This window comes from Fistularia commersonii, chromosome 11 (assembly GCF_037954325.1).
Source record: "Fistularia commersonii isolate RoL2024-O1a breed Wild chromosome 11, RoL_Fcom_v1.0, whole genome shotgun sequence".
Lineage (NCBI taxonomy): Eukaryota > Metazoa > Chordata > Actinopteri > Syngnathiformes > Fistulariidae > Fistularia > Fistularia commersonii.
Window position 1 is genome coordinate 18,614,572 of NC_141294.1, and position 13,209 is coordinate 18,627,780.

Consider the following 13,209-nt stretch of genomic DNA (forward strand, 5'->3'; position numbering starts at 1 on the left):
ACCCTGAAGCGCTGCAGCCCCTCCCCGTCCACCGGGGGGCAGCCTCACGCCGCCTCGGGGTCCCAAAATCAAAACCCTGGCAAGTCCCGTGGACCAGAGACAACCAAGGCAGCTGCTGGCTCATCCTTTTTATCCCCCGTCCCAAGTGACTCCTCCATGTTTGGTGTCACGGTGCCATGGCAACAGACAGGTGTGCGTTCCAGAGTGACATCACCGGAAAATATAATCGCCATCGATCACTAATCTACAAGATCAATAACGGTTTCGGCTTTTTTTTCGTGACTCCTCGCAAGTTCTGGAAGTGGAAGAGGTTGCAGAGCTTCACGTGACTTACTGCTCATTCTTCTTCTTCTCCCTTGAGCTGCTCCCATCAGAGGTCCCCACAGCCAGTCAGCTCCCTCCATCGAACCCTCTCCTCAACTTCATGTCCTTTTTCCCACCATCCATCTGGTTTTCATCTTCCCCCTGCCTGGCGGTTGCGACCTCAGCATCCATCTCCTCAGATCTTCACCATCACCTCCATCCGTCTCCAAACCATCTCGGCTGACCTCCATCCCTCTCCCATCCAGGAGCGTTCCTCCACCTCCCGAGATGTTCCTCAACCTGTACCTCCTGAGAACTAAAACTGTGATTAAAGCGTAAGGTAAAGATAGCGGTAGATGGCAAGGGTAGATGAGGTGGCTATTGTAGACCACAAAGTAGCAACAGGATCTTAGAGAGTGAGACGATATCTGAAGAATGCAGACAAAGAGTGATATAGTCTATTTTTAAGAATAAGAAGGATGTGCAGAAGTGTGGCAACTACAGAGGGATAAAGTTGATGACCCATGAAGTTATGGGAAAGAGTAGTGGAAACTAGACTGAGAGCAGAAGTCAGCATTTGTGAACAGCAGTATGGCTACATGCCTAGAAAGAGTACTACAGATGCAGTATTTGCTTTGAGAATGCTAACAGAGAAGTACAGAGAAGGCCAGAGGGAGCTGCATTGTGTTTTTGTAGACCTAGAAAAAGCATATGACAGGGTGCCAAGAGAGGAGCTCAGGTATTGTGTGAGGAAATCTGGAGTGGCAGAGAAGTATGATAGACTGGAGCAGGACATGTATGCTAGCTGTGAGACAGTGGTGCGGTGTCCTGTAGGGGTAACAGAGAAGTTCAAGGTGGAGGTGGGACTCCATCAGGAATCAGCTCTGAGCCCCTTCTTGTTTGCAGTGGTGATGGACAGGCTGACAGATGAGGTTAGACAGGAATCTCCATGGACCATGATGTTTGCAAATGACATTGTGATCTGCGGCGAGGGCAGAGAAAAGGTTGAGGAAAATCTACATAGGTGGAGGTATGCGCTGGAAAGAAGAGGAATGAAAGTTAGTCGCAGCAAGACAGAGTATATGTGTGTGAGTGAGAAGAACTCGGGTGGAACGGTGAGGCTCCAGGGAGTGGAGATCAAGAAGTTGGAGGATTTCAAGTACTTAGGGTCAACAGTCCAGAGCAACAGAGAGTTTGGAAAAGAGGTGAAGAGATGGGTTCAAGCAGGTTGGAATGGGTGGAGAAAAGTGTCAGGTTGCAGAGATGAAGATGCTAAGGTTCTCTTTGGGAGTGACCAGGATGGATAGGATCGGGAATGAGTCTATCAGAGGAACAGCACATGTTAGATGTTTTGATGAGAAGATCAGAGAAGCCAGACTGAGATGGTTCGGTCATGTACAGAGGAGGGATAGTGAATATATTGGTAGACGGATGCTGGAATTGGAGCTGCCAGGCAGGAGGAAATTCACAACAATTTCCTTCAGGATTAATAAAGTTGTTCTCATCTCATCTCATCTCAAAAGAGGATACAGAGAATAGAATTAGATGGAGAAGGTTGATTCACTACAACAACCCCTGAGGGGAAAAGCTGAAAGAAGAAGATTGATGATTTATATGCAATATCGTAACTCTCTTAAAATAATTGCCTAAGTCATTTTTTTCAGATTTTTCAGGAAACACAAAAAAATGAAAAATTTGACACACTCTTGAGGATGTAAACAATTTTGCCAGTGGTGGTCAGCAACATGAGGAGATGATTTAGGCAAAAAAATACATTTTTGTAAAAAAATGACTTAGGCAATTATTTTGAGAGGTTGGCGATATGTAAACATTTTTATGGCCTTTTAAGGGTATTTCTTATTGTTTTATTTCATCATTTGGCCATTTTTGTGTCATTTATTTTGTTTTTAAGGGGTATTTCTTGTAATTTTTAGGTAGTCTTCACCGATAGTTATTTATTTATTTATTTGTTTGTTTGTTTTTAGACCCTCTCCGCCGGCTACTGCCAATCAAAATGCCAGGGGGATCAGCTGATAGTATTTGTGAATGAATGAGGGACCCTCCCGGGGCTTGGCCGTCCAGGGGAAGGTGTGTTTCTCAGATGCAGGTTGTCACAGCAGGGCCCGCTGGACCCTCTGGTCCAAGGTCACACACACACACACACACACACACACACACTGAGCAGCCGTAACACAGCAGGTTTGTAACCCGAGCGTCGTCGTGATAGCAGTGGTTAGTGTTTGTGTTACATAACACAGGGGCGACTATACGGAGTGTGTGTGTGTGTGTGTGTGTGTGTGTGTGTGTGTGTGTGGTCGAGGCCCGACCAGGAAGCGGTGCTGGCAGGGGGGTTCAGCTGTCGGGCGTGTCAGAACGTGACGACACCCTTGGAGGTGTCGGGGCGGTGGGCGGGGGTGTTAAGACACGACGGTCTGATGGTCACTCGATGCTTGGGGCGATCAGCGTAACCATGGAGACACCGTGGCCTTGGGTATTCATGTTGTGTAATATGTGGTGTGATGGGGAACGTCAACATGACAGATAGTACAGTCGTTTTTTTTTGCTGAGTTTAAATATATTGCTTCACAGAAGGTTTCTTGATCATTTATGGATATTATGTACAATTAATCACATTTTTTTTGTTATTTGTGATTATATTATTTTATTCTTATTATTATCATAACAATTTGCTGTCTTTCTTTGATGGTAACTTTATCAGTTCTGTGTCAAACTTAAATAAAGATAATGAATTATATTTTGTTATTTATTGTTATCATTATTATTATAATTTCTTCTACTTCTTTGTAACTTTATTTTAAATTTTCTATTTGTTGCCATTTTACTTGTTATAACGCAGTTTTTTTTCATTAAATTTAATAATAATTGATAATCATTTATCCTTTATTAATCCCCGTGGGAAAATTTGTTTACTGCAGTTAACCATCATGGATCATGAGCAGTAGGCATATTCATCGACTTTTAATATCAGGAATATCAATTCCATTTTTTTTTATTTACCAATATTTTCATGTAGATTATTATTATCATTTCCCAGTTTCCTTGTTATTACCCCGCTTTTCAGTTTTTTTTCAAATAAAAATGTAATAAATGTTTAAAATCAAGAAAATGAATTCATATTTTTGTAATTTCTTCTTCATATGTTATTATTATTATTATGATTTCTTCTCCTTCTTTCATGTTACCTTTATTAAAATTCTATAAATTGTTACTACGCAGGTTTTCAGTTTTTTTTTTATAAAACATATTTCTTGGTTGTTTTTTTTTTATTGAGATGATTAATTCCATATATTGTCATTTGTCATCATTATTATTATAATTTCTCTCTCTTTTCAGGTACCTGCATTTATTTTTTAATTTCTTGACATTTACTTATGATTACATTGCTTCTTTTCTTTTTTTTAATCATTTATCATTCTTTTTGTCTTCACCAAGATCCAAATGTTTAACTTTCCAGGTTAATCTTAAATGTTTTCATTTATTCAAGAATGATTCATTGCCTATTTCCAGTCGATTTTGCAGACGGGAAGATCTATACATATTTATTTATACATCATTGTTGTGTTTTGTTTTTTGAGGCCGGCAGCAGTGGGATGAGGGGTTTGGGGGGGTTGGGGGTCCTCACGCGGAGACGCTCGGGACATACAAGGGCGCTCGCCGGGCCAAACAGTTGGATGTGAGACCCGGAGTGACGTGATCCCCGCCAGATCCAGGGATCAGGGTGCAGCTCGTTGGCCTGATCCCCTCATTCCAACATACCTGCTGATTACACCAGGCATCCCGCAGTGTGTGTGTGTGTGTGTGTGTGTGTGTGTGTGTGGAGGGAGAGGTGGAGGAGGGGTCTGGAGGCCCCGTGCAGGAGAGAAGTTTTGTAATTTCTCCTTGCTGTCGCCTGTTTCCTGCAAAATTCCTGGGAAAAGTTGTGGTCCTTTGTGTTGGTTTATTTATTTCATTACAACATTTCAGACCGCATCCCAGAGTTTATCGCTTTCCTTCCACTCTGTCCGAGTATTGTTCCCCCCTAACCTCCCCCCCTTCATTGTTTTTAAGGGATTTTATTGTTTTTAAGGTCTTTTACCATTATTTTTTATGAGGTTTTTACAGATTTTTTCACAATTTCAGTCTTTTTCACAATTACTTTTAAGGGATTTCATTGATTTTAAGGTCTTTTCCCATTGTTTTTAAGGTGGTTATATTGATTTTCAGGTCTTTTCTCCATCATTTTGAAGGGGTTTTATGGATTTTAAGGTCTTTTCACCCGGTATTTTGGGAGATTTTTTTGATTTAAATGTCATTTTCCATTATATACAAGGAACTTCATTTATATTAATACATTTTCTCATTATTTTTATTGGAGTTTATTGCTTTTAAAGTCATTTTCCATGATTTTTTAGTGATTTAATTGATTTTAAGATCGCCCCCAACACAATATTTTGAAAGGGGTTTATTGAATTCATTGTCTTTTTCCTCATTACTTTAATGGATTTCATTGATTTAAAGGTATTTTTCTCCCATTATTTTCAAGAGATTTTACTGATTTTAACTTCTTTTTCCATTATATTTGAGAAATTAATTGATTTCAAGATCACAATTATTTTGAAGGGACTTTATTGAATTGAGTGTCCCTTTCCTCATTACTTTTTCCTCCGACTTTGAATAATTTTATTTTTTTCCATGATTTTTAAGGTATTTTATTGATATCATGGACTTTCCTCATTGATTTAAATGTTTTACATTTATTTTAATGCATTTTTCAATGGTTTTAAAGGGATTTAATTTATTTTAAGTTATTTTTTCTCTTTATTTTTAACAATTTTAAGGTACTTTCCCCCCACATTATTTACAAGGGTTTTTATTGAATTTATTATCCTTTTAATTTAATGGATTTTATTGATTTAAAGGTATTTCCACCCATTATTTTGAAGGGATTTTATTGATTTTAAAGCATTTTTCCATTATTTTTGAGAGATTTTATTAATTTTAGGGTCCTGTCACCCCCATTTCATTGAGTTGTCTTTTTTTCTTAATTCCTTTTTAGGGATTTTATTTCTATTTCTATCCGACCCGCAACTCGTTCCAGACAGAAAGATGGCCTCCTCAGCTGAGTGACAGCTGAGGAGGAGGAGGAGGGAGAGAAGGTAGTGTGGCTTCATGACAGATTGGAAACAGTAAGATATTAACACTGCAGTGTAGTAGAATGGGGGGTGTGTGTGAGTCTGTGAACGTGGGGGGGGTGAGGGGGTGAGGGGGTTTAAGGGGGCTCACAGGGGAGTGAGGGGCGAGAGTGAGATTTGAAATGCCTTGTATCTGGTTCACACATATTTGTCGGGGAGGGGGGGCGCTGGCAGGAGGCTTGGAAAACACAGGGAGATTGTGCAGTGTGTGTGTGCGTGCACGTACGTGTGCGCGTCTCCCTGGGAGGGACACGAGCCCCGCCGTCCAGGTTCTACCAGTCGGCATCGGAGAACCTCCGGTATAAAGAGGACGGGACCGGCAGGTGGAACAGACAGACGGGAGGCCGAAGTGAACACACACCAGGCTGAGGTTCCACTCCGAGGGAGGGGGGGATAAGCCATTCCTGCAAAGAGGAACAGCGTGCACGTGTGTGTGTGTTTTACGTGTGTGTGTGTGTTTTCTAAAGGCAGAGGAAAGAACAGGGGAACAGAAAACTGAACATGAAAGTAAGTCTGAGGATATTTTTTTTGATTTTCTTTAAGCAAAGCTGCAGAAGTTTACAGGAGAGCTGCAGGAGGTCCAGTAGGGACTGAAGCATGATTTAGGATGGAGTAATAATAGTAATAACGTGGCAATAACAATAATAATATAGTCACTACAATAAAAAGTAATAAAAACACTAAGAGTAAAGATTTTATGTCTTAGTTTTTTGCTTATTTTTCCTCACCATTTTCTTTAGATTTTGTTGAAATATTTGTGATATTTTTTTGCTGAAACATAAAAGTAGGGATTTTTCAGTTGCAAGAGTTTTGCTTATTTTACTCTTCTCTTTATTTTTAACTGATCAAATTGTGAATTTTGCAAGCCTTCTTTCATGTGAATATAACTCTTGTATTGATTTATTTGCAAAAGGTCAGGTGAGATTTTGCTTTTGTCCTGGTTAATGTTGTTTCAAATGATGCTTTATTTCTATTTTTTAATAAATTAATTCAAATATAATAAATGTTTTTATGGAATTATTTTGAGATTTCCCCATTGTGGGACGAATGGAAACACAATCTATTCTATTGTATTCCATCTACTAATTTTGTTTTTTTAGGATTAGTTGGCAAATGTGTCAAAATGAATGACTAAATAAATAAATAAAGGAGCAACAGTGTAAAATAATGACAAAACTCTATCACAATGATTTTGCAATAAAAAGTAAGAAAAAATATATATGAATAGAATCAATTAATAAAGATAAAATAACAATAATTATAATAGTCATAATTTGTTAAACTTTAAAATAAACAATACATTCTAATTTTATTGTTTATTTTGTTCAATTTTACTTTTGAATTTCAGATCAAATGTTTTTTTTTTTTTTTATTACACTGAAATTGTTTGATATTTTTGGTGGACAAGGAACCCGATTCCTCACGATGAAGTCTCATTAAAAATGTCGGACAAGATGTGGAAGCCGTGGACGTTCCTTCCAGGAAGTCCCGCCTCCGCCGCCAGCTACATTTTCCCGTTGTTTCTCGGAGATAAAACACGAGTTCCCGTGAAAGCTTCTGGAATGTTACGAAGTTCCAATGGATGGGAACAATTTCTGACAATCGCCGTCGCAACTTAACAAGGTCCTCAAATGGGGACGATCGATATAAATACTAATACAACTGTTATTGATTACCTTCCCCATCAAGTTTCGGCAAAAGCTAAAGCTAGTCACTATAGCTAACTTAGCTTCAAAAGAGCCAAGCAAACACTGGCAACAGTCGTTAGCCTCCCTTCCCGTCCACGTTTCGGGTCGCCATTGTCCGTCGTTGCATCCTTGTCCATTATTCCGTTGGCTGCCACTGGAGGGTGCCAAATTTAAATGCTAACATTTCAATTTTTAGACATAAAAAGGCGACGTCCTCGTATGGGCAATGCCAGACGTTGCTACATAACGACATAAAGCCCGTGGTCCTGAACAAACAGCGCAGTGATCGCTAGCAACTGTTTAATTGATGTCACCACGAGCCGGGGGGGCTCACGGGATCACTGTCCGCCGTTATGCAACCGTTCCCGTACGTGGGCGCGCTAATGTCAGGAGGGGGATTTGTTTATCTCCCGCTCGCCGATCCCCAATTTGTGGCGGTGGTAGCGGGGAGTGATTGACAGCTGCAGATGCTCCGGCTACCACGATGGTCTGTCGGACAAAGAAAACCCAAAGTTTTGGTTTCCGTTGGGTGCAGTTGCAAATTCTAGCAGTAGCCCCCGCCACAAAATTCTACATGTTTGTGCGTCCTGCAGGCTGCGGCAGCCCAGGAGCTGGACGAACGGTGCTTCCTGTCGGCCCAGTCCATATCCAGCCTCAAGGTGTCCGACCACTTCCGGGTGGTGAAGCTGCTGGGCGAGGGCTCGTATGGCAAGGTCATGCTAGCGCTGCACAGGAAGAAAGGTCAGTCTGGAGGTTTAACGTTGTCGGAGCTCACGCAAGCTAGTAGAGAAATTTTAGCTTACAATATCTGATTGATGGCGTCGTCATTCCGTCAAAGTCATTGGCTCTGGTTGTCTCCGGCCACCCAGGAACCCCTATGGCTCTCAAGTTCTTCCCCCGTGGTTCCACTTCGCTGGCCGCCTTCCTGCGCGAGTACAACCTCTCGCTATCCTACTGCACCCACCCTTCCCTCACCCGCGCCCTTGGCATCTTCTTTTCTACGCCCACCCACTACGTCTTCGCCCAGCAGGCCGGCCTCCACGGCGACCTCTACAGCGTCATCGTGTCCGAGGTCAGTAGCTGGGCTAGCTCCGTTAGCCTCATTGCCTGACCTAGCCTAGCGCTAGAGTATGCTTAACGTTTACTCTTTTGTATGTTCTAAAATTGATTTTCAAGATCAGTGCAAACTCAGACCAGCAAGGAAACACAGTAGGAGGTGCAATGTCCACAAGCAAGGGTGCCATACTTGTACTCTTTGGGGTGGAAGAGGTCGCGCTCTCCCAAGATTTGAAATCACTGACACGCAAGTGGCTTTCAGAGAAAGTTATTACGCTGCCTTCCCTGGCAGAGTAATAACTGACCAATCCCAGTCACTGGGATGGCGGGGCTTAACCCGTCACCTGTCAATCAATCACAGGGCCACGTATAGCGGCAATTTCCATTGGACCTGCTGACTTGTTTTAATGACTCCATGTCACAAAGAACTTGAGGAGAACTCAGGCAGGAGAACCTAGTCTACCACCACATCAGAACCTTCTTACTGTGAGATAACTGCACTGGGTGTATCCATTGCTGCCGCTACATGCTATAATGCTAACAAGGAAGTACCCATTTGAGGACATCAGGTCTTATCCATCTACATCTGGCAGGGGAAGTAGAACCTTCTCTTCTTACTTGGTTGAACCCAGAGCTTCCTCCATGGTAGCACGAGCTCGTGCTAACAGGAGTTTCCCCAGGAATGCTGGCCTTTGACCTTTCCATGGAGACCAGGCAGCTCTGGCACGTCCCTGCCAGGAACACCAAAAGAGTGCCGATAAGAGCGAGGGCAGGGGCGGGTGATGGGGGCAGATCATTGTCGCCACGGTGACGCACGCGCGGCGGTTATCACCACCAAGAAGCGTTCCACTCGCAAATACCACATGTGCTTCTGTGCGTCCTCCAGGTAGGCGTGGACGAAGAGCGCGTACAGAGAGTGATGTCCCAGCTGAGCGGCGCCGTTGCCCACCTCCACTCCCTGGGCTTTGTCCACCGCGACATCAAACCGGAGAACATCTTCCTGTGCGACGGCGCCTGCCGCTGGGTCAAGCTAGGCGACTTCGGCCTGACCAGGGCCACGGGAACCGAGGTGCGCGCCGTCTGGTACCAGTCGCCGTTCTGCACGCCGGAGGTGGAACCCGCCAAGGAGGTCCAGAGGCGGCAGGAGCAGGAGAATGAGGACCTGGAGGACATCTGGATCACGGTGGAACCCTCCATCGACAGCTGGGCCCTGGGGGTCTTGGTCTACTGCCTGCTGACGGGCTGCTTCCCCTGGGAGGAGAGCACCTCGGACGACCGCGGCTACCGCAGGTTCGCCGAGTGGTTCCACCTGGAGGAGGAGAACATCGGGAGCGACCTGGAGGAGGACAGTTACGAGATCATGAAGGCCAACCAGCGGAGGAACCCGCCGCCGTCGCAGTTCAAGGGCCTCACGGCGCTCGTCATGACGCTCCTCCGCGAGCTTCTCCACCCGCGGCCGGAGAGCCGCGGCGGCCCCGAGGAGATCCTCAGCTACCTGGGCGGGCCCTGGCTGGCCGAGACGGAGCGGGAGGAGAGGCGGAGGGCGGAGGAGGCGGAGAAGGAGGCGAGGAAAGTGCGTGAGGCGGGCGGCGTGGAGGGGGAGCCTCTGCGCGAGGGTCGGGGCGAGAGATGAATGCTGTAATAACAATGTCATAACAGTGTAGTTACATTTGATTTTGATGCGTGAGAGCAATGTTGTAATAACAGTTGATTTTTGACGTGGGAGATAAAAGTTGTTATTACAGTGTCATAACATAAATTTTTGTGACAAAAGGCTTAAGTTTCAGGTGCTTTGTTTATAAGTATCACTTGTATAAATTCCAGAGTCTGTAAATAGGTGTGTGGGAGAATGATTTTATAGTATGAGATTCCAAAGTGTGTGTGTGTTCTGCTGTATCATTGCCGCTTATTAACATGTAATTACATTGAGAATATTGTTATTGACGTGAACAGGATTGTTGATAGTATTCATCTGTTTGTATGAATCTTTATATAAGTAAAATGATGAATGGTCACAATAAACCCTTGTTGTAACAAGTTAACCCATGTATTTATTATGTACACACACACACACACACACACACACACACACACACGCACTATTCCACTCATTTGATTCCAGTAACAACATCAGTCACAATAATAATGATTATTATAATAATACTGTATCAATCCCGAAATAAAATCTCATAGTAAAAAGCTAAATACTAATTTTGACAAGTATTGGAGTTTTCATGATATATTAATCAAACATTTTGAATTTAATATTTAATTTTTACAATAATCAATAAACAATAATTATTATAATACATTTTATTTAAGGCACATTACTTGACACTCATGGGCACCGTACAGACATATCAGATAAAATACAGATTTAAAGGAAACCATAAAAATAAAAACTATACAAATGGGAAAAGTAACAAAAATAAATGAAAAAAAAAGTGACAGCTGCCGTTATTCAAATTTTTCTTCTTCTTGACAACCTTGGAGTTCAAACTGTGGCCTCCTAGAGGAGGAAGGTCACCCAAACTGTTAGTGGCTTGATGTATGTGTGTGTGTGTTTGGGTGTCTAATAATAACCCCAAAATATGATTTATCATTAACACCGGACTCCGCGCGCACACACACACACACACACACACAGACACACACACACACACAGACACACAGGTCTCGCAAAATCTAGCGCTGCATTAATAACACTTTAATAACACTGTAATCACCCCAGTCTGCAGGGGAAAAACCAGGACCTCGGATGTCAGCGTAGGCGGTGCCACCCTGACAATACAAAAACACAACAAACAAACAGAGATGGAGCGGGGAAAGAGGGGAAGATGACAAACCGCCAGCCGCCCGTCCAGGCGGCCGGGCAACAGGTGCCGTCCTGCCGGACAGAACTGGAACATCTAAAATTGGAAGCGAACAATAGAATCCGATGCGTCGGCAGTGGCGGCGCGCTCCCGCGTCTCATCCCGACCACCGCGTTCACAAGGGGTCGTTTAAGTACCTTCAACTGCGAGGATGGATATCTGTTTTTTGGTCACCTCGGGTTTGGGCGCAACCCAAAGAGCCATCCTCTGATTGGCCGGCGGATCCGCACAAGGTTCAGGGCGCCTGTTGGACCTCTCCATCGTTTCCTCGCTCCCATGATTCCTGCCACATATAATGGACATTAAAACATTAAAGAAATTAAATAAATAAAACTAAAAAATTACAATCATTTGATTTTTTGAAAAATATATAAAAAATGTATAAAAATAAATATTATTATTATTAATATACCATTAACTATGTGTATGTTCTATGTTTTCTGTCGTCAACTTGTAAAGCGTCTTTGTGTACCTTGAAAAGCGCTATACAAATCGTATGTATTATTATTATTATTATTATTATTAAATACAGAAATTAAATGAATAAAGATAATAACTTATTTTTACAAAATTATAATAATTTGATGGGTTTTGAAAATATAAACATATTTTTTTATTATTACTATTATTATTTTTATTTTTAAGCAAGTTTTTCTAGGTATCTAGATTTTGTTTCGTCTCCTCTGAGACAGCACTTGTCTTCATCGTTTCCTTGCTCCCATGCTTCCTGCTATAAAAAAAATGAACATATGGAAAAATAAATTTAAATTAAAAAAAATATAGTAATTGGATTCATCATTCCTTGCTTCCATGGATTTTTCTCTAAAAAAAACAACAAATAAACAAAAACATGCATAACAAAGAATAAAAAAAATTGAAAAAAGTATATTATACTATTATACATGTTTATATGTATATAACCATACAAACATTCCATATTTTAAGCTAATTATCTGGTTATTACAGTCCAATTCTGCCAGTTTAGGACCTCCTTTCTTGATTTTAAACTTCCTCCAGATTTCTAATTTTACACACACACACACACACACACACACACACACACACACACACACACACACACACACACACACACACACACACACACACACACACACACACACTCATTTACCTGTTTCCATGATTCCTGCTATAAAAAAGTAATGGAAAATATAAAATAAAAATAGGTATAGGTATTTATATATATACATATTTGAAAAGATAATCATTTCAAAATGTAAGCTATTTTCTGCTAAGTTTATTCCAATTTGGTTGGATTAGGAATTATTTTCTTGATTTTAAATCTCGCCCCATTTCTGAAAATGATTGCCTAATTCATTTTCTGACAATTGTTACCCCTCAACCAAATCTTCAGTCAGCAAATGGCTCAGATTGTTATGTTTTTTTGAAAACCATGAAGAAATTGTATATTACAATATAATCACATAATTGTATTATATAAAAGTATTTATATGATTTAAAAGTAGTTCTAGTATGTGCTGGGACTGCGGTGGCCTAGATTTTTTGAAGCGCTGCAAGCGCTGAACATTTTACAGTGTGGAGTGGGACTGGATCCCGTCCCGGTGGTAGCAGGCTCTAATGCTCTCTGTGGAAGCCGTGCACGTATGCCTGTGCACGAGTATGTGTGTGTGTGTGTGTGACCCCAACTCTGGGCCGCCTTCCCTCCGTCCAGATGCCGCTATAAATAGCCTCCCCCCCCCGCTCTATTTACACCCCCCGTACATCATCACCTCCTGCTGATGAGCTGCGCTGAGCAGCCCTGCCTCGCAAAAAGTGCGGAGTCGGGCCGCCCTGGCGCCCTGCTCCCTGCGCCAGCAGAACCCGCGGAACACGCCGGACCTTCACCTACTCCTCGACTCCCCCCCCCACTGCCTTCCAGTGGCGTGTTTATCCCGCTGGTGACGTTGCTTGCGCCTGTGGTTTCCCTCCCAACCTTTACCACAGACCATCTTATCTGCCGCCGGCCTGCAAAGGCTTTTCTCCCCTCCGGGTGTCCGTTAGCCTCTAAGCTAAGTCCTCGTGCGAGGACAACGTGCTATGACTCCTCAGCACCTCCTTGTTTGCACTACGTACCCCAAC

The 13,209-nt window shown here is 42.5% G+C and overlaps 1 protein-coding gene across 1 annotated transcript; it reads left to right on the top strand.

Moving 5' to 3' along the window:
- Positions 1-5,790: 5,790 nt before the first annotated feature.
- Positions 5,791-10,281, top strand: sbk3 (SH3 domain binding kinase family, member 3). Its single transcript, XM_086155946.1, has 4 exons — positions 5,791-6,002; positions 7,777-7,924; positions 8,053-8,255; positions 9,126-10,281. The coding sequence occupies exons 1-4, from the start codon at positions 5,997-5,999 to the stop codon at positions 9,870-9,872; spliced, it is 1,104 nt and encodes a 367-aa protein (XP_086012072.1). The 5' UTR covers positions 5,791-5,996; the 3' UTR covers positions 9,873-10,281.
- Positions 10,282-13,209: the final 2,928 nt, after the last annotated feature.

Bases quoted from the DNA above. Each gene is read 5' to 3' on its own strand.
- sbk3 (XM_086155946.1), top strand. The intron at 7,925-8,052 runs GTCAGTCTGGAG...CCGGCCACCCAG, and splicing joins AGCGCTGCACAGGAAGAAAG to GAACCCCTATGGCTCTCAAG. The intron at 8,256-9,125 runs GTCAGTAGCTGG...TGCGTCCTCCAG, and splicing joins ACAGCGTCATCGTGTCCGAG to GTAGGCGTGGACGAAGAGCG.